Below are 26,903 nucleotides of genomic sequence, written 5' to 3' on the forward strand. Positions count from 1 at the left end.
TACTTGCATCATCTTTTTACTCTCACTATAAATTCCTCTCTCTCTTCACTTCATTTCTAGTTACTCTTGCATTCTCCGCCAAATCTTGTTCTCTTCTTCTTTTCCTGTCTTACTTTCCATATACCAACAACCTGATGGGCTTGTTCAAACGTAATTCTGTTGTTTACCCGCCTGCAGATGATGTTGACTTGAGCCCTTACAGCACTGAATTCTACATTCAAGCAAATGTCAAAGGTTTCTAAATTTATTCTTATTCTGTTGTTGTTCAGTGTCTTTCAATGTCCTTATTGATGGTCATGCATGTCAACAAAATGCTGATGATTTGCTCATTTGCATGCAGCTCCTCGTATGACAGGAATTTTAGTCAAGATTTTTACTTATTTATTGGAATTTCCATTGCTTGGAACCATGATATTGTACATTTTGAAAGGAAACAATCTTATTCATGAGGTAATGTATGTAACTGGTTCATGAATACATAACATTGTACTTGTACAACATATAACAAGTGTTTGTTTTGTTTATGCAGCTTATTACAAATGCAGAATTTGAAGAGTCACCTCTGTATGTTCCATTACATCAATTTGAAGGTTTGAGAGAGATTCATTTATGGTCATGAGAATAAGAGTTATTTGATTGTGGAATTTTGGCCTAGATGACTGATTTGAGTTTATAATTGCAGATATTGAAGAAAAAGAAGTGAAATGCATAGATTCTTGTTTATCTCCACCTGAGAAAGTTCAACATGCAATAGATTGTTTGCCTATATCTCTAGAAAGAAAACCTTCATTCTGTCGCTGGACAATAATGGATTATTTTAAAGCTTACAGATCAGGCGATATAACACCGCGATTGGTATTTCGTCTTTCATTGTTCCTTTTACATTGTTCAGTCATGAAAACTTAGCATGCATGCATAAATTTATGGTATAGATCAGATTCTAGTGGTTGATTTGGTGCTTAGTTCTGATGTAATTTTTCATTCGTTAGTTTTTTAAATTTAATTTACACAGGTTGCTGAAAGATTTGTTGCTGCTATTGATGAATCCGTAAAACCACCATTTCAAATGGGATTCTTTATTGACTACAATGTTGATGATATACTAAGACAAGCAACTGAATCAACTCTTCGGTATCAAAGAGGTACTTTATAATGGAAAGAAGGTTAATGCATGCGAATGTGTGCTTCTCTTACAACCGAGAATCCGGATCATTGTTTTTACTCCTTGTCTATGCTTCTATGCTATGTGTACTCAACCATGTTCAGATACTAATCTGATGCAATAATAATTTTGCAGGGGAACCAATATCGGTGCTAGACGGAGTACCTGTTGCAATAAAGGACGAGATAGATTGTTTACCGTATCCAACAACAGGCAAGGCAGTGTACTGTTTTAATGTTTTTCTCAGGATCATCTATTCAAATGATTAAGCTGCTGATTTCATAATTTACTAAAGCATCTTAAAATGCTGTGTTCTAGGAGGTACAAAGTGGATGCATAAGGAAAGGCCTTGTAAAGACGATGCATGTTGTGTTAAGCGCTTAAGGCAATGCGGTGCCATACTTGTTGGGAAATCCAATATGCATGAACTGGGGTCTGGAACTAGTGGGATAAACCCACACTATGGGTAAGAATAGCGCTTCCATCACCATGTGTTACAGTCTTTCATATTATGTTACATATTTTGTACCTTAGTGGATTTACTCAGACGCACACTTTATTCACTTTATAGGCCTACTAGAAATCCATATGACTGCGAAAAGATTGCAGGAGGTTCTTCTGGTGGATCTGCGTCTTTGGTGTCAGCAGGACTATGCCCTGTTGCTCTTGGTGTTGATGGAGGAGGTATTTGATTTAAATTTCTTGATATAGTCATAACTAGAACGAATTATGATTTATCTGGTCTTTCATTTGTTGAATCACTAAGATGTATGCACCTGTTCAGGATCTGTAAGGATGCCTGCTGCTCTTTGTGGTATTGTTGGTCTAAAACCAACTTTCTCGCGTATACCACATGACGGGTTGGTATTCATTTTTTTCTGCTTCGTGTTTAAATACTAGGAGATTTTTTATAATTATTTACAAGAATGTTCTTGTGCTATATCCAGAGTTCTTCCTATAAACTGGACAGTTGGAATGGTTGGAATACTAGCAAGCACTGTTGAGGATGCGATGATTGTGTTAGTAGTCTTTTCTGTTATATTTCATCTTCAATTATAAGATTGGTTTTACAGCATCTGTTGTTCCGTTGTTTATAGTTATGCAGCTCTCAGTGGCGAAATTCCATCGCATCAGCCCTCCAGTGTATCGGTAACGACTTGTTTCCCAAATTAAAGATTTTGATCCTTTATCACAATTCTGATTGGATATTCACTTTTTATAATCTTTGAACTTCTAAAACCTTTCTGTAATGCTTCAGACCAAGATAAATCTTCCAAGGCTAAGCTTGACAAAGTCTATATCGTCCATCAGGTTGGCGAAATACAGAAAGGTAAGATATCTAATTTCCAGATATAAACATGCGTTATCATTCCCATGGATTGTAAAAGTAGGTTGCTCTAACATCATTTATGTTGTTTAACCACTACTTCCATCAATTAGTGGTTTGATGATTGCAGTAATGATGTCAAAGTATGCTGCTCCCTAGCTTTGCTAAAGCTTCAAGATCATTACAATTGGAAGGTACTGAACAATATAAAATTCTATTAGATAATGGTTGCTACTCCCCTCATCAACAATTTTTGAATCCAAAATTGAGAAACAGAAGAGTCATTACTTGCTAACTTGGTATTCTTTTTCTTCAAACATACAAGATTATAGATGTCACGATACCAGATATAGAAATGATGCGTCTGGCTCATTATATAACAATTGGATCGGAGTGTTCCACAGCGCTTGATTCTTATAAAGCAAAGTATGCAATCTTTATAAACTCTTTGCTTTACTCCTTATTACTCTCTAGATTGAAAGAGTACAGCTTCTGACATTGCTTAATTACTACCAAAGGAATTTTGCAGAATTAGGATGGGATGTAAGAGTAGCACAAAGCATCTATGGTGCTTTCAGTGGCATCGAGTATGTTAAAGCTCAAAAAATTAGGTGAGTGAAACAAGGTGCTTCAATGCTCGTGTTTCAGTGTTTATGAATCATTTAAACAAGAATGTGAGTAGTGTTTTTATTTTTATGTCAACTTGTTCTTTAAATGTGAACAGGAATCGCCAACTGCAGTTTCACAAGAAAATATTTGCCGAAGCAGATGTCATTGTCTCACCAACTACGGGGTTCGTTCGTCCTGATCTATCAAATTTCACAGGATGGTTTACTTTAACCATAGAATCTTTTTTCTTAATTATGCAATTACATGTTTATGATATATTTATAACAGCGTCACAGCATATCCGATTCAAGATGATGCCTTGAAGACCGGTGAACTTGACTACATCAATGGAGGTATACATGAAACAAATGGCTGTTGAACTCTAATTGTTATTTTTTGAAGTTATTAATTGGTAGTATCATTTGTTTAACTGTTTTCCATTATTTCAGCTGCACTTGTTCGTTATTCCATAGCAGGAAACTTCCTAGGACTTCCTGCTATCACTGTTCCGGTAGTGTTACATTCTCTCTTACTTAGTTGCATGCTTACGTTATATACATAAACTGTGTTATTTTATTTATACAAGACTTCATAGTTTTTTTTATGTGCTATCATACCTATATGTGTGCTTCATACATCACAGGTTGGATATGATAAATTGGGTTTGCCAATCGGCCTTCAGTTTATCGGAAGACCTTGGTCTGAAGCAACACTAATCCACTTAGCATTTGCAATGCAGGTAAACATTTCTTTCATTGTAGAAAAACCACTCGTACAGTATCGGTTATTTTCTTTAATATATAATTCAAATGATTTTCTTCTATGCTTGTATATATTACAAGATTTGGTACTTTTGTGATATCAGGCCATCTACATGTCAGATTACAGAAAGCCAGAGTATTACTATGATATGCTAAGAAGATAAAAAGGAAGAACAATAGCAGTAGCTAGCATATTGCTTCCAGTTAAAGGAAAGCTTTTACTGTAGTTTGTTTAAGCTTGTAGGGTCCTTTTTCTTTTCTTCTTTCCCTTTGGTGGATTGGATTTCATCCATTATTATTAGTATAAAACTTGATGCCTTTGACGGCAATTTCGGTTTTTCGCCCTTATTCGATTCCGTCAGTGTTAAAATTAGATTTTGGTACTCAATATTAGTAATGAATGCATGCCTTTTTTACCCTTTCCCCTACCTGTATGCAATATGCTGCATAACTCATGCTCCTTCATGGAAAAAAGATGTCGGTTTTAATTTATTAAGCAATGCAATCTAGATATATATGTACACCTAAGTTTGTATTTTTACACGTTTGAATGCTTATAAAGCAAATTTACAGTTCACTTTACTTTTTCTCTTGCTTCTCTTCAATGACTTCCTGTTCTTCTCAAGCACTTGTAGGATAGAACATACCAAAACTAAAGTGGCTTTTTCCAAAGCTAATAGATGGATTTTGCGAATCTGACAAACTCAAATCACTATTATGTAATTTCAACTGCTCACTGTTATTTTTGGGACCTGGTGGTGTTACTTCACTAGTTAACTCCATAGTGTCCTCTGAATCAAGTAGGAAGTCTTCCAATTTTGCAAGGGACTTCAACTTCTCTCCTAGAGATTCAATGGTTTTCCGGCACTCGGAAAATCTACTTGCAGCCAACTCTAATTCCTTCTCCTACATCAAATGTGGACAAGATCAAGACCAAGTATAAAATGGTTAATGCAAAACTTAGCTATTTAGTCATTACACGAATTTCAAAATCTTTTCAGGAATCTAGAGTGTCACATGTTAAAATTTAAACTAAAACTTAGCTCTCTGCATCGTGAAAATTGCGAGAGCGAGATTGTTGGCTATTCATTTTAAGCTGTACACTGCAGTACATTTAATCTATGCCTTAAATTAGAGAGTCCGCATAGCTAGTTCCAAAGTGTTACCTGATTGAACATTAACTTGCTATCAACACCTTCCCTATGCAGTATTTCAGTGTCTTGCTGGAGTTGATTTTCTTGTTTCATTCTCGTAAGCTCATCTTCCAACTTTTCACACCTGGCCAAATTCTCAGCAGACGATGCCTGCTCTTTCTCAATCTCTTCCTCCAGTGAACAGATTTTCGAGATCAGTTCTTCTGCCTCAGTTTGGGCTGCTCTCAGTTTTGATTCAGCTTTTTCATTTTTTGTTCGGGCTGCATTTAGTTCATCGTATGCTTCTTCATTTGATTTACTTGCAAGATCTAACTGAGTTTGAAGCTCTATTACCTCCAACTCCGTTTCCTTTACCCGACTTTGTGATATCTTGAGCTGCTTTTGGCATTCGTTTAAATCCATCTCTAGCTCAAGTTTATCTGCCTCCATTTTCACCAGCTTCTTTTCCAATGTAGAATTCTTTTGAACCAATGCTTCCACTTCAGCATTCACTGTGTCTGTTCCATTACCTACCACAAAGAAACTGCTTACACTTTCTGTATCTGGCAATGCAGCAAGCCTTTCCATTTCAAGGAAATCATCCATCAGATCATTCTGAGTTGAAAGGCCTATATGATTTTGAGCAGTGGTGTTTTCATTTATCTCCCAGCCTCCAACTTTCTGTATATCACTTTCAACTAGCCTCTCTCCACTATCTGACATGCTATCTGTGAAAGACTCTGCGCAAACTGAAGAGTGAGTCAAAGACTTGTAATCGTTGGCAGATAACGTTTTACGAGCCATGGCATTCAATCTCCGGCATTCAGTGTCAAGCTTAGCCACCTTCTTTAAACTCTCCAAATGTTGCTTGCTCGCTGTTTCGGCAGATTGGATACTCAAATCCCTTTCAATGGTTTTGAATTCTAGTTCCTCGAGTCGAGATTGCAGTTCAATTTTAAGACATGAATTCTCCCTCTCCACATCCTCAAGCCTCTGTAGAAGACCAGAATTAACTGATGTAGCAGCATTTTCTTTCGCTGTTTGAAGCTGAGCCTCAAGCTCAGTAACTTTCCATTCAAGATCAGGTCTTTCAGATTCCTGATTCCAAGAGTTATTTACAACAGCTTCATGGATCTTTTGATCTTGCTCTTCTCGAGCTTGCCGGAGCTGTCTCATACAATCCTTTAGTTCCCCGTTAAGCTGACTAACTCGGTCTTCAAGAACAACATTCTTTTGCTTTGCAGCATCAAGTTCTTGCTTTAAAGTCAATACTTCATTTTCAGCCTTCTCCCAGCCTAAATATAACCAAATACAACAATCAGACCAAAAAACAACAAAGTCAATTGCAATGCCTCAACAGCTTTCGCGCTGGATAAACATGTCTCTGCCAAATCAACGAGAAATTCAAGACGGATAAACAACATATACCTGAGACAGCTTCTTCAGCAACTTTAGCATTTTGCTTTATCAAATCTTCTTTGGAGCTAACATCTAAGAGAGCAGCAGATAATTTTTCTGTTAGAGTAAGCACATCACTAACAACATCTTCGTTCGCGGCCTTGGACGTGACTTCCGGAGACGGAGCAGTTCGAGTAGCATAAACCTATACAGCATGGCAAAAAAAACACATTCATATTTCTCTATTCCAAACTTCCAATAATTTGAACAATCAGAGATCTCAGAATTCAAAAGAGTGCATAACAGAATTCACATAACCCCAAACACACACACAGCAACTACCTAGAATAGAGACAAATATGATAAAACACAAAATAACAGTTAAAAAAGTCCGATGATTGCGGAAAAAACCAGGTACCTGGTCATCAGATAATCTTTCAGAATGAGATGACATTGATTCAGAACTCTCAGTTTCACCAGAACTTTTACTGTGCCATATCCAACTCCTTCTTTCCATCTATATTTCAGTCAAAACAACACCAGCACCACAAAAAAACCTTAACCTGAAAAAAGAACAACACAGCAAAAGCTCAGAACTTGACCATATGGGGTTAATAAAAAAACTATAAAAAAAGATATTTATAGTTCAGTGTCAATAAAAAAAAGTAGGTTGAAAATTTGCTTAGAATTCACTTTCCAATCCAATGATATCTACCTGGATTTGAACGTTTATGTGAAGTGAAAGGGATCAGAGTAGTCATAACGTGTCTATTTCTTTACACTCAAAACTGTGAGTCAGAGTCTCCCCAATTTCACGCCATGTTAAATTGGAGAGTAAAGATAACAGGAAAAAAAAAAAAAAGCATATTGAATCTTCCAAAAGAAAGAAAAAAGGTGGAGTGAAGAAGAAGGAAACAAGTGAAGGAATGTCAGAAAAACAGCAAGTGCATGGGTGGAACTGGAAGGAACATCATGGGAGGGAAGGGTTGAGGATATGATTGAAAGAGAGACAGATTGGGGAACCTAGGTAGGACCGTTTGTGGATTTGGGTCTGAAAACAGACACAAAGAAAAAGTCTCTAGTGGTGGTTTTTTAACTCTAGTTGAAGGTGCGCGTAGGATTGTAAGTTTGTTTTGAACAAAGGCGCGTTGTTCCCGCTAATTGGTTCTGTTAGTTTGATACTGTCATAAAATTTGTTACCTTGTTGCATTTGTTTTGTTTTTTTGGTGATGTTGGTGGTTTTTATTAGTATTGTATTGGAGTAGTGATTTGCATTGTTTGTTCTTCATTTTTTTACTCCTAAAACACAAAAATACACTTTAGTTTTTGTTTGAATTGATGAAATGAGGTGAAACTGAGTGGTATGAGATGAAATTGAATTATGTTTTATTGTGTATTGGAACATTCTAGAGAATCAATGATAGGTTGAAGACGACCACCATAAAAAAGATTATCATTTGGTGGTGATTGTTCTCCGATGACTAGAAAACTTAATTGCAAAAAAGTAAACACTTTGACGTTCAAGTCACTATGAGATTGAGATGAGACAATGCAAGAAGATGAATCCTACTTGAATCTGACTTACATTCACACTTATATAGGAAGGATATTTATAACCATATTCAGATTGCCAAGCGTGAGTGCGGGAGTCGTTGGATGCAGATCAATAATCTTGATGGAAAGAGGGTAGTGCTTTCGTGTGGTGTCTGTGGCTGCAAGTCCATATATACATCAGTGATTGGACTTATGGGTCGAGTCAGTCTTTATGGAATTTTGTCAACCTAGAACAATTGTCCCTTAAGTCCTTACTGTCAATATTGAAGCGAGGATTTTTGTCAGAGCGAAGGTTGGCCCAAGAATCTGAATCATGATAGCATTGTTTGTTGAGGGATATTGCACGTTGGGAAGGTGCTCAATGGAGAAGGTGCCTTGCACTAGGCACACCTAATGGGAGTAAGTGGCATATGGATGTGTGCATTAAATGCATTTAGTACAAATAAAACATGCTCACAACAATAACTTCCACGTGCCCCCACACATATAAGGGAGGAAGGTGACGTGCCTAGGTCCACTTAAGTGCATATTAGAAACCTTGTCCCTTTACATCGGGGATGACAAGTAGAAACTTACGCATCGGGACCGTCGTCAGACTAACAAATGACTTTTATTGGGAGAGACCTGTGATCTATAGTTGGTTTAATGTATGTAGGCTCCTTATGTACAAGTGTTTGTTTTCCTATATGAGGGTTATTCTTCCCTTCAACGTATTCAAGGTTGAGGTTCTCAACCATCTAGAAATTTCCCCTCGCAATTGCATTGGATAAGTTAGGCATATGTAAAAGCTTTCCAATACTAGTTTGGGTACAAGAAAAGCTCATATATAGTGATTTTGTTATTTCACCTATTCCATGTATTGAGGAAGTCTATTAACCCTAGCCTTCATGGAGGGTTGGTTTCTTTGAAGCATAATCACAAACTTTTTGAAGTGTACATGGACTCCTTTAAGAATTTCAAGGATAAGTTCTTCTTGGGTGCACTCTAAAGAAACGAAAAACACAATAAGGAGGGTTGAATTGGGTTTTTAACCAAATTAAAACTTAAAGACACATTTGGTTATCCTGGTTCGTTTGAACTCAAACTACACCAGTCCACCCTGTTAAGGTGATTTCGCCTCTCTCTGACGAGATCTTAATCCACTAATTAAAACGATGATTACAAAATGACGAAGACAATTGTCAACATCTTCTTAAAATCAAACCAAAATCGGTTTGCTCAAGGAACAACAATTATAAAACAATACTCTTTATGTGTTTACAAAAATGCTTCTAATAAGCTGCATCACAATTGTGATGTATACACTAAATTAAATCACAAAATAAGAGATAACAAAATATGAGTATAGTTGAGCGCTCTTTTTGCTTTTGCGCGTATGAGATCAAATTTCAATTCTTCAACTAAGACTTTTTTATATAGGAGGAATTTTTGATCCGTTAGGAGAAAAGCATTCTTGTTTTGGAAACTTGATGAAATGCTGATTAATTCTATTTCCAAAAATGAAGATTTTGTCCGCTATAATTAATTTCCCGTTACTAAATGATCTTGCATTATCGGTTGTAACATTATAGATCTTCTGATCATCAGAGTATTTTTTGCCACTTGTTGGTGCTTGAAGCGTTTTAAGTATCAGAGTTTACGACTTTTCTGATTTGTCTTTAAAACATCTTGTTCTTATAAACTTCCTTCGATCTCTAGAACTTCTTGTTCTTATGTACTTCACTCAACGTCTATAGCTTCTTATTCTTGTAAACTTCTCTCAATTAAGTCTTCTGCTTCCGAGAAATCATTGTCTAGAACTTCTTATTCTTGTAATCTTCTCTCAATGCAGCCTTCTGCTTCTGATAAATCACTTTCACATTCTTCAAAACTTCTGCAATTTAAGCAACACGATTAGAGTGCATTTTTGTTCTTATTAAAAATTATGTGTTTGTCATCATAAAAACTCTTTCAAAGATGTAGAACCAAACTATGTTCTAACACGCCCCTTAACATTGCTCTACATTAGGCCCTTTGTGAGATTCTTGCAGGGGCACTTGCGAATGAAAGATATGGGTAGCAAGGCGTAGGGAAGCATGATGCCACTATTATTTATGGAGATTCCTTCAAAGACCATATGAGCTCGAAGGAGGAGATCAAGTGTTATGTTGAGCCCGGGTGTCTTAACCGGCCACAAAGTGAGGAAAGGTTCCCTAAGTGGTGGTCATTAGCTCACTTTTGTCAGCTTTCTAGGACATATATCTACAAGGAAGTTGCCTTACATAAAGTGGAACTAAATTTGAAGAAAGGATATGTAAGATTTTAAAAATATTTTGAGTGTGAGGTGGAAGTTGATCATGAAGGCATCTCCCCACCGGAAAAAAAGGATTCAATACATTAAGATTCACTTACTGCTTGATGTGAATAGTAAGGAAGAGAGGAACAATATTTTTGGTGAAAGATGACTTCATTATCTACTTTTTTTACTTTACTTTTTCTTGTTATGTTGTCATTATTTTAGTGATTTGACATGTGTTGTTTCTTTTGCTGACCCTATGAGTGGTTTGACAAAGATAATGGCGACGAAGAAGGGGGAAAGACAACCTTTTCTTCACCTATTATTCTAGTTTCGTCCTCTAATACCATTGGTATATATGCTATGGAGACTAATGACCCCCGTGGAGGAAAGTGTTCTTGTTTAGGAGAACATTACCGTGGAGGATGAAGTTTCTGCGGAAAAAGATAATTTCCTAGAGGATGATGTTATGACACCATATATATATATATATATATATATATATATATATATATATATATATATATGGGACGACTCAGGTGAGAGCACTTGGTTATTATGAGAAATAAGAACAATGAATCACGACCATTAAATTTTGATTTTTTGATTTTAATGGACATGATTGATTTCTCTTTCTAAGATCCTTAATATTTATTTTAAATTAACATAGAAAGAGAAACTAATCCAGTTCATAAAAATCTACAAATCAAAATTTAATGGTCGTGATCCATTGTTCTCATTTCTCATAATAACCAAGTGTTCTCACCTGAGTCGTCCCCTATATATATATATATATATATATATATATATATATATATATATATATATATATATATATATATATATATATATATATATATATATATATATATATATATATATATATATATATATATATATATATATATATATATATATATGGGGCTCATCTTCTACAAATGTCGTGTAGATTAAGGTGGTTCCCCCACATGTTGAGGGTTCTCATTTAAATTCATAAAGTGATATTTCCCATTAAAAAAAAAGGGAAAATAACTCGTAAAAAAGGGTCTACTAAGAAAAGGAAACAAAGGAATCCTAGCCCATATAAGTTAATTATGGGGAATATTGATTGTCATCGTTCTTATCACAACTACAAAAAGCGTTTCAAATGTCGGAAGCCAAATGCATTTTACCTCTGCTAAAGAAACGAGGTAACGAAGGCATGTCATGAAAAGTAACGACTTAACACCTCGATTTTTAAAACACCGATGTAAAGGTTTATTATTGCATGGATTCGAACCCCAATTTCTGCACTTTTATTATTTACAAAAAATATCGCCTTTTTTATCTCGGTTTATAATAAAAACCGAGGGGTCCTTAGTTTTTTAAATAAATCTCGTTATAGGGTTTACAATAATAATTTATTTTTTAGTAAAACTTGTTACAATGTTTACCAAGAATATTACATTAATTTTCCGTGAAGATGATATGTTGGATCTTCAATTCCTTGATATTCTGGGCGAGATTAAATACTGGGAAACTCTTTTCTCCAAACAAAACAAAAGGGTTTGTTAAAGGATATTCTCTATGGATCATGCATTGGTGAAAAATAAGGTAAGATAAATAATATAATTAATAAAAAATATTTGCGTTACAACTAAAATTTAATAGAACAAACCTTGAACCCAAATGATTTTCTACTATTGCAATCCATCATAGAGAACTTTTCCAAGTTTTTTTAGGTTTCAGGAGAACTTATATAATTGACGTCTATTATGTTTTGTGAGGATCATTAATGATGGATTCTTGAGTATTGATAACCTTTAAATGGACGACAAAGATTTGTTTAAGACCGTTGATTGAAAATAGTGAAAAAACACTTAACTATCACCTCGGTTTTTAAAAACAACCGAGGGGTTAAAGGAATTTTTTTTTTACAAAAATGGTTACATTAATTACCTTGAATATTAAAATTACATTGTATGCAACAAATCTTCGCAGAATATCAAGATTGTTTACCTAGAATATTAAAAATACAGTATGTCCCGGTCCTATACAAGATGTTAGAGATTTACACTTGAATGTTAGACTTGCCTTCACCAAGATTGATTGTTGATGCTATCATTATCAGTGTTTTCACTGGCATATACAATTTTCATGCTTTGAATGCATCCAACTTCCAATTAGGTGTTTGTTTCAAAAATTGGAAAAAAAATATTTTTTTAGCACTTGCAATCCATCAGTAAAGACTTTTAGGAATAAATCATAGTTGTTCAAAACATTCAACAATAACAACAACAACATCAACACCATTTTTTGAGATGGATTGCAAAAGCTGAAAAATATTTTGTTCAAGGTATAATAACATTTTTTTTAATTTTGCAATCCATCCTAAAAAAATTATGCATTCGACGGTGGGACGGTTACATATAATATAACATTATGGTGAAATTTGTTCAGAGAGTATTTTATAATAAAATCTGATTATTTTATCCCTCGGATTATCAAAAAAATCGAAGGGTTAAATCATTTATTTTATAGTTGTTAACAAATAAAAACATAAAGTGCATTAGATGGGATTCAAAGCATGTCTTGAATGATATATTATCCCGATTTTTAAAACAACCGAGGCAACAAGTTGTTATATATATATATATATATATATATGGCACGCCTTGGAATAAACATTAGTTTTTTTTGGATGACGTGAAAGTGTCGTCATGAAAAGAGTTATTTGTTATATTATATTCATTGTTCAATCCTGCTAGTTAAGCCCCTTTTTTCATTTCTCACATGCCTCTGCAAACAAATATACTTGGACCAACAAAAATTTCTGACATGTCATTCCTGAGAAACGAATTTGAGGCCAGGGCCAAGTTAACTTGCACTCCTTGTTGGAAAGTGGTTGTAGATTCCCTTCATCATATGCATATGCTCCTAGTAATCATCTACGTGATAACTGCTGGGAAGGCCCAAGTATTTTCCTTTGAGAAACTCTGTGATGAGAAGGATGCCCTGAAGTAGTGGTTGGAGACCTCCAATGCAAATAAGGAAAGAGTCTATGAGATGGAGAATAAGCTAATGGAAAAACTTGATGTTGCCAAGACATAAAAAAAGAGTATTTTGAAAGTTTAGCCAAGTTTGAAGAGAATGCTAAGAGGTTTGGGGCCTCTTCTGAGTTGAAATGAAGGTGGACAATCTTAAGGATTTTGCGAGTAATTAATGCAAATATATTTTTGTGAGGCCATGGATATTTAAACCAAACCAAACAGAAATAAAACCAATTATTATTGGTTTGGTTCAAAAATCTTACCAAACCAATAAAAATCATCGTGGTTCAGTTCGATTCTTGGTTTTAGTTTTTAGGAACCGCCAAACCGATAAACCGAACCAATAGAAATAATGACGCTCTAAATATTTTATTCTACCCATCATTAAGCTTGAACTTTTTATCAGTCCAACCATTATCCATCTTTGTTTACACTTCCTTCCATTAAGTTAAACACGCATCTAGAACCAAACTCTAAGACATAGAAAGTAGAAACCATAAGTCACAAAAAATATGCTTTCACGGAACTGCTGCTCTTGCTGCCCACAACCATTGTTCCTTTCATTACTGTCATTCTAATATGTTATGTTCGTCTTCTTCGTGTTCAAGTTCTCTTTTTTAATTTTCATATACATTTTTTATATTTTTTTCCTTCTTTTTCAACAAAATTCATTCAAGTCTTCTTACAAAATAGTTTTGATGCGTGTTTGAGGTGTGAAACATGTTAATGGATGTGTGAACTTATTCGGATGCTAAGTGTTAACTTTTATATTTGATAGTGAACTTATTTCATGATGCAATAAAAATCATGTCACTATTTCGTATGGAATAAGAGCAACTTATACTTTGTTTGAAAAATATAGCATGAAATAAATAACATGAAATATATTATTTTTAAAAATAATAGCATAAAATAAATAACATGAAATGTATTATTTTAAAAAATAATAGCATAAAATACAACAAAAAAAAACATGATAATGGAGAATATACTAATAAATATAATGTTTTAAAAAATAAATATTGTAAACTGATCAACCAAACCAAACCAAACCGAACCAAACTGGTTAGTTTGGTTTGGTTCCAGTTTTGAAAAAGGTTGAAAACCAAACCAAACCAAATCGATGGAAATATCATTGGTTCGGACTTTTTTGACCAAAAATCGATTCAAACCGATCCGATTACACCCCTATTCTTAAAGCTTCTTATGAAGCTTTGAAGGCGATGGGGATAGAGAGAGTGCACTTGGAGAAGAAACTTGAAAACCACCTCAATAAAAATTTTCCATCCATTCAAGAAGCTCTTGAAAAATACTTAGGGTTGATAGAGATTTTGTATACTAAGATAAATATCTCTAAAGAGAAGGTTAACCCTGACTAGAGAATGGTGGATATGAGTAATGTTGAAGTTGCATGTCCCTAATAAATTCATAGGAGAACCCCAATGTGATTTTGTTGCTTGTCTTCTACGCTTTCGTTTCATTTATCTCTGTTTATTGAATCTCCTCATCAATTGCACATTTTTAAATTCAATTTTGAATTGATTCGTTTTTTAGAATGCATAATTGAATACGTTGTATTTGAGTTTGATCATGATGTTTTAAGTTAATTGCTTGAGTTAATGAAATAGTAACCATATGTGATATTGTTTCAAGTTATGTGGGAAGTGAAATCTCAAACTATTTTGAAAAACTTGAAAATTGATATTTATTGTGTGTGACTCGAGTCACTCACAATCTATGTATATTTTGTTTTCACTTACACTATTTTGTAGAAAATCATGGTTCACTGAATATATTGGTATGTCTCTATAAATCTTATATCTGGCTGTATATCATTGTGTGCATGTTTATTCTGGATATGTTCATTGGTTTGCTTATTACTTCTTAATTTCATTCATTCATCTCTGGCATGTTTTTGGTTATTCTTATTTGCATTTAAAGTTTTTTTAAATGCGTGTGGCTAATTATATGCATTTAAGCATTCTTATACTTGTCCATGTATTATTTAATCTTCCTTACATGATAGTTTTAATCACTTAATTGTATATTGTTGAATTTTGTTGCATGTATATTTGCATTTTTGTTGCATGTAGCATGTTTATCTTTGTGTTTTGTATCTGGTCTATGATGTTGTATATTCTTCTTAAATATTTAATTCACATGTTCATCCGGTCGCCTTCTAACTAACACACAATTTGATAGCCACTTCTTGTAGTTCAGTTTTGATATGAAATTGACTTGCACGAGCCCGTACGTGATGCTTTTAGTGGCTTCAACTTTGTCACCTAACTAGTGCCGCCTTCTCTAGGTGACATATTTGACATTTGGGTTTATGTTTAGTTGGAGAAGCACACAAACTTTTCAGTTTTGGCTTTAAGACATCTAACGAGTCCGTCTTCCAAGGAGTTGGGGATATTTCCCCTCAATATTCTCAGCAAATGGGGATTGTCGTCAAGTTGGATGGACACAAAATTTATTTATTTGATTCACATTTGTACCTTCATCTTGCCTCGATAAGAAGATGTCTCTCTGGGTAGTACTTGTCCTTGGATGTAGCTTCCTCTAGACGACAATTGGAGTCTACAATATTGACGTCTAGGGGTTACTTTCCGGAAGAGATGTCATTCTTCACCTTCAATTTCTCACGACGAAGGTCGCATTCTAGATCTTTCGAAGGGCTTTGTGGTAGTGCCAAGCTCATGTCTGGTTTATGCAAATGGTCACCCCTTCGTCTATAGAGTTTTGGTATTTAATTTTAAGATGGACAATGGATGGTATTTACCTTAAGGCCTATATGGTAGGTCTCCCCAAAATGCATTTGTAGTCTAACTTGCATGAGACTAGGGGTGAGAATAGGCCAAACCGAATAACAGAGACCTATGGCCTAGCCTACATAGGCCAAAGCCAGACCATATACTTTTTAAAATAAACAAGGTTTAAGCTTTTTTATCAGCATATTTAGTTAAATAGGCTAGGTCACATACAATTTTTTTGATTTTTTTTGTCTATTTAAACATTAGGTGAGTTGCTTTTTTACATATTTTAAAATGATATATGCTTTTTAAGTAGGCTAACAGGTCAGTCAGATATTCTTAAAGGTCAGGCTCGAACCTAAAAGTAAGCCTATGATAAGCTACATGTCAGGCTTAGGCTTTAAATTTCTGAGTTAAATTTATTTGTGGTCCTTCTAAATATCTCAAATTTCATTTTTAGTCCCTCAAAATATTTCCTTCAAAGAATGACCCTCCTAAAATTTTTCATCCACATGTTTTGTCCTCCTACAACTTAGCGACTGAATTAGCGACAGTTTTAGCAAAAATTTATTACTTATCGACTAAATTAGAAACAATTTTAGTGACGATTTTAGTATTAGGACCAAAAGTGGATGAAAATTTTTAGGAGGACCATTCTTTGAAGGAAATATTTTGAGGAACTAAAAATGAAGTTTGAGATATTTAGGAGGACCACAAATATAGTTAACCCTAAATTTTTTAGTAGGCCAAGCTTTGGCTTGACAAATCCTTGCTCGACCCAACCTATTCCCACCCCTAGATGGGACGACCAAGAATTAGATTTCTATGATTTTAGTGTCGCCCTTTCCTCTAAAGGTAACTAGCAGTTCGATGAAACCCCATGGGTGGGGTTACCATTTTGTTGAAGACTTGCAAATAGGTTCCCATATTTGATGTACATAATGTCAGATGAACTCCTTTAATTAATTAGTATTTACGATATGTTAAATTGGCCATGATTGCTTTATTATCAATGGAAGTATCTCGTTAGGTATGCCTTTTGTCCTTTCAATGTCTATAAACCTATGAAGTCTATTATAGGCTGTTAGGGCTCTCTTCGAAAATTAGTTCTCAATTCTGATAGATGGGAAAAACTATACTATTTTTCTCTTGGAGATTCTCTTAGATGGTTTTTTCGGGGATGAGAACCCTCATGTGATTGATGTAATAAAATAATAGCCTCCAAAAACAGGGGATATGAAGGGTCAATTCCTTTTCTTATCATCTTTCTCTTTGCTGTTATTTATTCCTTTGTTGGTTCCTTCTACTGTTTCAATTATCTTTCCATGCAAGTATATCACTTCGGCCCCTTCTTCGTAGAGACTCTCGTGGAGAGTCCTCGCGTCTCTTATTGTCCCCTCTTAAGTTATATTTCATAGTGTGCCTATCAAGCTTTCACTTCTTTATCAAATATTCAACTGCATACTTGAGGTGAATGCACTCATCAGTCTCACGCCCACGACCGTTGTGAAAATCGTCAGTACTTTATTTTGTAAGTGCAAGCAAACTGCTTCATGGGTTGGGGGTATTTCACACCGACTTCTTTGAACTTCATATTGACACACTCTTGCAAAATTCTTTCTTTAGACGTGTTCAAAAGGGGTGTACTATAAGAACTAGGATTAGGGTAATTTGCTCCTCTCGTGACCCCCTTCTTCATGACGCTTGTTATCCTTAAATGTCCCAGATGTCTTGTTCTTTTCGATATCTTCAACCATTAACTTCTCTTTATAGTTGTTGTATGGTTGAGTTTGAGCGAGTAGTTTACTCATCCTCTATGGTTCCTTTAATCCCAATTTTTCCCTAAACATGCAATTTGGTTTTAAGCCCTTTTAAAAGATCCGGCATTTCAAATTGGCGTTAGCTCCTCTAACTTCTACGAGTTCTTTGATGATTCCTTCAATATACTCTAGTAATGTCTCCTTTTTTCTTTTTCATAATTGTACTGAGAACGAATATTCAGCTAATGTTTTGTGTGTTATGAAGTGGGATGTGAACTCATTAGTCCTTACATAGTATTCTCTAAAAATTGATGGAGTTTTCTTCTAGGCCTTTGAACCATGTCATCGATGCTCCCTTCAAGGTGAGAAAAAAAAAACTTGGATTGAACTATTTCTTTGCGGGGCCATCCATCATCACATCTCGCTAGACAAAACTATGAGTTTAAATGACCCAATTTACTATATGGTCTCATCCCATAACATTAGTATCATAGAGTCTCCCTCTAATAAATACCATAAATATGCAGTAATAATTCAAAGCATTAAAGAAAAGTTAAAAAACCAGACATTTCAGTGTTATCCACACCCTTAAAAAATCTAAAAATAATGACTTCATGGCCAAAGTTATAGTTTCATCTGACATAGATATTGTTATCCACACCCTTAAAAAATCTAAAAATAATGACTTCATGGCCAAAGTTATAGTTTCATCTGACATAGATATTATAATGCATACTTCTCCTGAGACTAATTCACATTCTTGCATCAGAAGCTAAATATAATATTTTCCAAAAGACTGTAGCTGTTATTCTATCCCCAAACATTATATGGTCACGGTCTCCATGACATGTCCCCGCCCACACCACACGCCAAACAAAACAAAATACCTACGTGTGTAACAACTTGGATAAAACAAAATTGCAAATTTCCCATGTCGCACTTCACTAGTTACCATTCGCAAATCCGAAGCGTTTAATTTATTTTCTTAAAAAATCACACTTAACGTCCATTAATACCCACTCAATGGTTGGTTAATCTCAACCATTCACAAAAACATTTGCACCATTTAATTAAATAAAATAATTTAAACCTTTCAAAGTTGGAAAAAAAACAAATAAATAAAATTATAATTTTGGAGGTGACAGAAAATGAAATGAAAGTAATGCAGAACCCTAATAATAATAATAATCTACCTGTGTATATAATTTTGTGAATTTTGATTTGACATGAGATAGGGTATAGTATAGTATATTCAATTCAATTCAATTGTATATTGTATAGTATAAGATTCATATACATTTCGCAGAGTTAGAAATTAAGCGCGCCAAAGAGATTGCAGAATGAAGAAGACAACCAAACGTCCTTCCAAGAAATCTCACCATGTTGAAAATGGAAACGGAAAACCTCCCTCACCTTCTTCGCAACCGTATCATATCATTCTTTCTTTCTTTTTTCTACCATGCATGTTCATGTTCAAATCTAATTTCACCGTTCATTCTAATTTTGGAATTGGAATTTTTTCTTGATTTGTTATTGTTGTTATTTTGGTAGGGGTGATGGAGCAGAAAGAACGGTGAAGAAGGTGAAATTGTCCAAGGCTCTTACCATTCCTGATGGGACATCGGTTTCTGATGCATGTAGACGAATGGCGGCTCGCCGTGTGGATGCTGTTTTGTTGACTGATTCCAGTGCTTTGCTTTCTGGGATTCTTACTGATAAGGTTTGTTTCTATATTTGTGTTGATGTTTTGTAAAATGAGATGTTCAATGTTGTTGATTTGTGTTGTATATGTTTGTGACGTTTGTGGTTAGGATGTTGCTACTAGAGTTGTTGCTGAGGGGTTGTTACCTGATGAGACGGCTGTGTCGAAAGTAATGACAAGGAATCCTATTTTTGTTACGTCGGATACTCTCGCCATTGATGCTCTTCAGAAGATGATCCAGGGTTAGTTTCTTAGCTCTTTAATATTGGTTTGGATATTAGTTTCTCAAATTAGCATTTAAATCTTTAGTTTTAGATTTTGCCGTGCTTTGTTTGAGCTTATAAGTGGTTTTTGACATAGATTTCAGTAGTGTTTCTGACATGTCCGGATATTGAAGTCTATATATTTCTGGATATCGGCTACTGTATATGTATATGGAAATATATTCTCTAGTGCTATTAAATGAGCCGTTTACATTTATGTTATTGTTACTATTCGACATGATTACACGAATCTTGCATGGTAAAAGGGTCGCGATTTGTTGTGAGAATGATGGCAGACAATTGGTTTAGTAGTTACGATGTAATTTTTTTATACTTTTCTCTTGGTGGAAATATGCTTATGTGGTTTGGACATGTAGAGAAAAGATATGTAGATTTTGTGGAAAGGTGAGTATATCAGATGGAGAAGAGTCAAACAGCTAAAGGTAGAGGAAGACCTAGAAAAACTATAAGAGAAGTTATTAAGGAAGATATCGAGATTAATGATTTGGATAATAGCATGGTCCTGGATAAAACATTATGGCAAAAGTTGATTATGTAACCGACGCCATGAAATAAGATTTGGTTGTTGTTGTTGTATTTTTTCTTCACACAGTTAAGATCTTGGAATGGAGATTATTTGCAGTTGGGGCTTTGTTGTTTCTTCTGGAGTCCGTGCTTAGTGCGTCTATGTACATGTTCTTGCTAGTTGCATTTCAATGTGTTTGTGTTTGGATATTGAAGTCAAATTTCTGGATATCAGCTAGTATATGTGTATATAGAAATATATTCTCTTATGCTATTAAATGAGCTGTTTAGTGTTTACATCTATATTGTCGTTACTATTCGGCATGATTACATGAATCTTGCATGATAAAAGAGTCGCGACTTGTTATGAGAAATTGATGACAGACAATTGGTTTGTAGTTTCAGTGAATTTTTTCTGGAGTTGTTTGTAGTTTAGGTGACCAAGATTTTAGTGTGTTTATCTTTTCTCACAATTTAGATCCTGGAATGGAGATTATTTGCAGTTGGGGCTTTGTTGTTTCTTCTGGAGCCCCGTGCTGAGTGCGTCTATGTACATGTCCTTACATTTCAATTTGTTTGTGTTTGGAGCAAAATATTATGGAGGCTAAATATGGAAATGCAACTTGGGGCCTTAGAGTTGGCAGATAACTTTGTTGCCTTGAACTGAATTAACTGATAACCATGTACACAATATTTGCCTACATGAATTCAAAAAGTAACCAATTGTTCTGTTGTAGGATCCCCTTTCTGCTTGTGTTTTATTTTCTCTTTACCTTTTCTGCTTCTTTAACTAGTTAGCGATGCTTGAATTGAATAAATGAGTTGATTACATTTACCTTTACTTGTCGCTTAATGGAGTCATTGTTTAGAATATAATTTATTGAGAGATACAATTTGATTTTTTTTTCTTAACTGATTTTAGGTAAATTCAGGCACCTCCCTGTTGTGGAAAACGGTGAAGTCATTGCCATATTGGATATCACGAAATGTCTTTATGATGCCATAGCTAGGGTGGAGAAGGCTTGTCAGCAAGGGAGTGCCGTTGCTGCTGCTGCAGTTGAGGGGCCGGACCATCAGCGAGGTAGTAATATAGATTGCTTAACAGTCACCTCTATGCATATCTTACCAATTTGACACTGCTTGTGCGTGAACTTATGATTTATGAATTGCTTCTACTTGCATGCGGTGTCACCGTATATGTTTATAACAGTCATGATTGAGTTCATTGATTGTATCTATAAGTTTTATAGTTTAATTATCTTGGGTCCATCATACAAATGTTGAGAAGATAAAAGAAAATGTAAACTGTGTAATTAAAAGGAGGTGGATGGACCAAACAAACTTCAGTCTTTGGTTGTAATTTGCGAAAAAGTACCAATTAACTTAAGAATTTTTTTACTGAATTCTTGTAAGATTTGTAGCCTAAAGCTCATGGCTTCTTCTCATAGAAGTATTTGAAATTATTGAAAATTTCTATATTTTCCCTTCATTTTGTAATGATGCTGAATGTTTGTTCCAACTGCCACTACTTTTGTCAGCTCCAAATGCTTTCATTGATACATTGAGGGAGCGCATGTTCAAGCCTTCCTTGTCAACTATACTTGGTGAAAATACAAGGTAATTTTCACATCATATTTTCTTGTGTATTGATGAATTGCCTGAGGATGCTTTTTATAACAGTTTTTAAAACTATGTAGCTTTATGTATTTCCAGGGTTGCTATTGCATCAGCATCAGATCATGTCCATGTAGCTGCAAAAAGGATGCAGGAGTTGCATGTCAGTTCATCTGTGATTGTAACAGATGCCAAAGTTCAGGGGATATTGACGTAAAATCCCTTTTTGAGGCTTTATTCTCTCTTTTATGGAATAACATACATGACTGTGTTTTTTAGATCAGAAAACTCCTTGATCGATACATATGAAACACACTTTTTGACAATATAAAATGCACTTTAGACAATATTTTATTTTGACTTATATATTGTTCTGTGGATCTGTTATGCAGTTCAAAAGACATTCTTTTGCGAGTCATGGCTCTACATCTTTCCCCAGAGTCGACCTTAGTGGAAAAGGTTGTTATGGTTTTATTTTCTGAAGCAACATTATTGGAAAGTTGTCTGTCTTCTGTCTTTTTTCTGGTGCTAATGTTTGCTTAAGTATTTAGAATTGATTTGATTTTCTTCTTTATTAGATAATGACTCCAAACCCACAATGTGCAACACCAGAGACAACAATTATTGATGCTCTGCATATGATGCATGATGGAAAGTTCTTACATCTTCCTGTGGTAGACAAAGGTAAACTTTGCCTTCTCAATTGTTTCCATAATTTCTTACATTTATGTGCTAAAGATTATTCGTTTCGCAGATGGAAATGTTGTTGCTTGTGTGGATGTTTTGCAGATAACTCATGCTGCAATTTCTTTGGTAAATATATATTTGAGATAACTCACCTTATATAACAATGAAGTATTACCTTGTATGATAAGAACTATTAACCTTTGGTACTATGTACTTTGTAGGTCGAAAGTAGCTCTTCTGGAAATGCTAATGATGTGGCAGGCACAATTATGCAAAAATTTTGGGACTCAGCTTTTTCTCTTGAACCACCTGAAGATTACGACACTAACAGGTACTTCGGTAATACCTATGTTGTTTATATATGTTTTTTTTGGTGGAAATGTTGTTTATATATGTTTTCTTCTGTTCTGTAAATAGTTAAATATGTTTTATTGCAGTGAAGTCTCTGGACAACTGACTTTGGATGGGGCAGATACCACAAAGTCTACATACCAGTCTGCAGGTTTTGGACATTCTTTTACTTTTAAATTTGAGGATCTCAATGGTCAAGTGCATCGTTTCAACTGTGGTGAGTGGCATCTTGTGACAAACTTTGCTATATCTAAAATATCAAAATGTTATTTCTGTCGCCGCTAACATCTTGTAAATAAAACCTAAGACTTGTAATTTTCCCTTTTTCCTACACTTTTTATACGTATAAGAACTTACAAGTATATGCCTCTGCAATTTTCGTAGGTTCTGAAAATCAAGACGAGCTTGCATCAGCTGTCATGCAAAGAATTGGTCCTGTTAATGATGGAGAACGCCCTACACTGATGGTGTGTTTTAATCTAGTTCAGTTTTGTCTACATTTTTAGTCAGCTTTTCTATGGGTTTAATTTGACATGATACCTATTTTTCTCCCTTTCTAGTATGAAGACGATGAAGGAGATAAAATTGTTATTGCAACTAATAACGATCTTGCTGCTGCTGTCAGCTATGCTAGATCTGCAGGACTGAAGGTAAAGATGTCTGTTTTACTAGTCTTTTCATTTGGCGACTTTTGCTTCTGTGGGTTTGCTATGATGTATCAAACTGATTGTAGCAAGCATCTCTGTATTTTAGGCTCTAAAGTTGAATTTGAAGTTTGCTGATTCTACCAGAGAGATACAACCAAACTCTGGTATAGCCACTAAACAGAAAACGAGTGTAGTGTCTGTCCGCTCTGGTATTTTCGCAGGTGCCGTTGTTCTAACAAGCATTAGTTTATTGGTCTACTTAAAGCGCACCAAATAGTGATACGTTGGCCAGTTTGGAATCAGAACATGTCAGTCACAACTGCATAAGTTCTGAGTTCTATGGTAAATCAAATATTTGCTGCACACTGAACAGGCGAATGATGTGAAGCTCCTCTAATCGCCGTTTACTTTTCAGCCTCTGATGTAAGTTCACCCAGTAACCACTTCCCGTGGCATGCTATAATCAAATGTCACGATATTCTTCTATATATTTATTTCGAATTTTATATTCCTCAGCTCATATTGGGATATCTGCAATTTGTTATTTGTATCAAACTTTTTTATAGCATTCAAATTCATTTAATTATTAAAGATGATTGAGCAAGAACATGATACACATCCTATATATGGTCGGAGGTCTTCTGCAATTCTCAAAACACCCCTTATCGGAATAATGCTTCCGGACGCCATTGTATAGGAATCACACTTTTGTTAGTATAAAAACAATTATAATTTTATGTTAAAATACACTTTCAGAAGAGTATATGTATTTTTTATACTGTTAGAAATATACTTTCAAAAGAGTACTTTCAGAGTAGTCCCGTTCAGATAGTATATAGATACCAATTTTATGTGCTTTACCGTGATCATCATGTTTGTTAAACTCTAAAAGTGGAAAATGTGAAAGAGAGCCAAGGACCCTTCTTTCTCCTGTTAAAAATTACTAATAGATTAGTGTAATATTTCCTACTAATAAAAAATAAAATTGATACAAGCAGTTTGACATTGATTTTCATACAAGTAAATTAAAAAAAAAAAAAAAGGATGATTAGTTAACGTGCAATCAAATATGTTTACTTTGCAACATATTATATGTTTTCAAACATTTTTCACGGTGTAGTACATGCGCAACTTAAAATATATATATATATATATATATATATATATATATATATATATATATATATATATATATATATATATATATATATATATATATATATATATATATATATATATATTTTTTGTTATGGAGTCATTACGTTTCAACTTTTGGATATGTATTTTATATTTATCATTTCTTTCATATTTTATTGTAGCAAATATCGATCTTTTATCATAACCAAAAGATCTCTTGATTATTATCCCAAATCCTAATTTAACAAGCAGATCTCTTGATTATTATTCCAAATCCTAATTTAACAGCTTCCACTTCCACGCATACCTATTTAAACATATGATCATGTAACGTAAACTCTTGTTCAATGTTAAATTCTTTTTCAACATCAATATATACACCATCGGGTTGAAAATCTTCCGATACACTATGCTCTGATGCATTAGTTGGGTTGACATCATCAAAGTGAATCATACCTACGAGTATTGAAAATGAACAAAACTTGAGCAATCATTTCTTAGGCATTAGTTGGGTTGACATCATCAAAGTGAATCATACCTACGAGTATTGAAAATGAACAAAACTTGAGCAATCATTTCTTAGGTCTGGAAGTTAACATTCATAAGAAGTATAAAGTGTTCTAGATGATATCTTCACAACTTTTTTAATGCAAAAAAATGTATATTATGAATTAATAAGAAATACGGATGAACATTACTTGTAATTTAGAATCACTACGAAGAGTCTTATCAAAAAAAAAGAAAATAATAACTATGAAGTTGATGAAGTTGTAATATAGATTGATTGTGTTACTTAATACAATAATTGAATAAGAAATGAAGAATTTATGGGAGAATATAAGGAAATATAACATAAAGTTTTTACTTCCTTCATTTCAAAATATCTGTCATTTATTATTTTTTTACAAAGACAGTTATTTTGAATTAACTTTATTTATTTCTTTACAAAGACAATTATTTTGAATTAACTAATTCTTAAAATAATCATATTTCAAAAAAAAAAATTGTTGACACAAGATTCGTCAATCCAATTAACAATCGTATACAAACACATAGAAGAGAGAGGATACACTATCGCCAATTGAATTGACTCCTACTCCTAAGTGTTTGAACTCTGTGCCTGTTGGAACTTGAAATGATGATAACTTGGAGGAAGAGTTGGAAAGATTTATTGACATTAAATGAGCAATAAATGAACACAAGTAAGAGCTAATATGGAGATGAATTTGAAAAGGTTCATTTTAAGTCTCACATGGGAGGGAACACAAATATTAGTAATGTATATATATTCCAACTTGAACAATTGTTGTTGGGCCCAAGGGCACCTACAATTTTATAAAGGAGGGAGGACACAACAATGTGCCAAGAAGACACACGCGCGTCGCCGCCGTCCGTCTGGCCGGCTCGGCCCGGTCCGGTCCGGTCTACATGAATTAATTTTTTTGGAACCCGAATTAATAGAAATTAATTAAATAAGAAATTAATTAATGTGACGTGTCCTTAGACCAAGTCTTAACCTAGATTTTGACTAGGTTTACTTGTCCTCCAAGTCTGCTGACCAAGTAAATAACGACTATATTGACTGGGCCGGTTCAACTCTCCGCTATATTTTTGCCCACGTTTTGGTCCACTCGGTTGGATATTTTTTGCCTATAAATACATTTGTTCCATTCACTTGTTCTGCACTCCAGAATTCAATTCCGAATTCTCTCCTCTCTCTTACTCTGCTTCATCTCAAATTATTCTTTTCTTTTTTCGACTGGAATGAATCCAGATACTAAGACTGGTTTTTAACCATCAGAAGGTGTATCATTTAGAACGATTCATCACACGTGCAAGTGTGAATCGTATTGAAACGAGCTGTTTTATCCTGGAGGCGTCGTGGGTATTTACGAGCTGCTTTGCATAAATCTGACAGTACCGCGAAACGTCTTAAAGAAAGCGTACCGATCCGCGACTCAGCCGATATTTTCCTCTGTGGCATTATTTTCTTAAACCACTCAGCCGATATTTTCCTCTGTGGCATTATTTTCTTAAACCGAAAAACAACAGTGCCTCCTTTGTCTGGTAAATTTTTTTGTTTAAAACCGAATTAGTGGAAAATGAAGATTTTTTTTTGTTTGAAAAACCTCGTTATTTTAATAAAATATTCACGAAAGTCATTTTAAAACTAAGATATAAAGTAAATTAAAACATACTAGAACAGTGTTTTCACA

At 34.4% G+C, this 26,903-nt stretch overlaps 3 protein-coding genes across 4 annotated transcripts; 2 read left to right on the top strand and 1 right to left on the bottom strand.

Moving 5' to 3' along the window:
• Window positions 1-4,275, top strand: LOC131629787 (fatty acid amide hydrolase-like). Its single transcript, XM_058900584.1, has 20 exons — window positions 1-234; window positions 341-450; window positions 530-590; window positions 683-855; window positions 1,013-1,142; window positions 1,298-1,375; window positions 1,481-1,628; window positions 1,734-1,846; window positions 1,947-2,022; window positions 2,110-2,181; window positions 2,260-2,311; window positions 2,421-2,492; window positions 2,603-2,683; window positions 2,815-2,915; window positions 3,008-3,100; window positions 3,214-3,282; window positions 3,387-3,451; window positions 3,548-3,609; window positions 3,742-3,837; window positions 3,964-4,275. Exons 1-20 carry the CDS (start codon window positions 135-137, stop codon window positions 4,021-4,023), a joined length of 1,812 nt encoding a protein of 603 aa, XP_058756567.1. The 5' UTR covers window positions 1-134; the 3' UTR covers window positions 4,024-4,275.
• Window positions 4,276-4,320: 45 nt separating this feature from the next.
• LOC131629786 (filament-like plant protein 3) lies at window positions 4,321-7,533 on the bottom strand. Of its 2 annotated transcripts, none has more exons than XM_058900583.1 (5): window positions 7,106-7,533; window positions 6,809-6,953; window positions 6,421-6,595; window positions 5,026-6,287; window positions 4,321-4,759 (listed from the first exon to the last, which is right to left on the bottom strand). In XM_058900583.1, exons 2-5 carry the CDS (start codon window positions 6,905-6,907, stop codon window positions 4,481-4,483), a joined length of 1,815 nt encoding a protein of 604 aa, XP_058756566.1. In that variant the 5' UTR covers window positions 6,908-6,953; window positions 7,106-7,533; the 3' UTR covers window positions 4,321-4,480. The 2 variants fall into 2 exon arrangements, with proteins under 2 accessions (XP_058756566.1, XP_058756565.1); XM_058900582.1 differs by having other exon boundaries at window positions 4,321-4,765; window positions 7,106-7,530.
• Window positions 7,534-18,907: 11,374 nt separating this feature from the next.
• Window positions 18,908-24,441, top strand: LOC131629788 (CBS domain-containing protein CBSCBSPB3-like). Its single transcript, XM_058900585.1, has 14 exons — window positions 18,908-19,187; window positions 19,313-19,481; window positions 19,573-19,705; window positions 21,174-21,332; window positions 21,790-21,868; window positions 21,965-22,078; window positions 22,258-22,324; window positions 22,444-22,549; window positions 22,620-22,678; window positions 22,774-22,883; window positions 22,990-23,120; window positions 23,288-23,370; window positions 23,464-23,553; window positions 23,657-24,441. The coding sequence occupies exons 1-14, from the start codon at window positions 19,102-19,104 to the stop codon at window positions 23,825-23,827; spliced, it is 1,557 nt and encodes a 518-aa protein (XP_058756568.1). The 5' UTR covers window positions 18,908-19,101; the 3' UTR covers window positions 23,828-24,441.
• The last annotated feature ends 2,462 nt before the right edge of the window (window positions 24,442-26,903 follow it).

Source organism: Vicia villosa, unplaced genomic scaffold, assembly GCF_029867415.1.
Source record: "Vicia villosa cultivar HV-30 ecotype Madison, WI unplaced genomic scaffold, Vvil1.0 ctg.000605F_1_1, whole genome shotgun sequence".
NCBI classification, from domain to species: domain Eukaryota; kingdom Viridiplantae; phylum Streptophyta; class Magnoliopsida; order Fabales; family Fabaceae; genus Vicia; species Vicia villosa.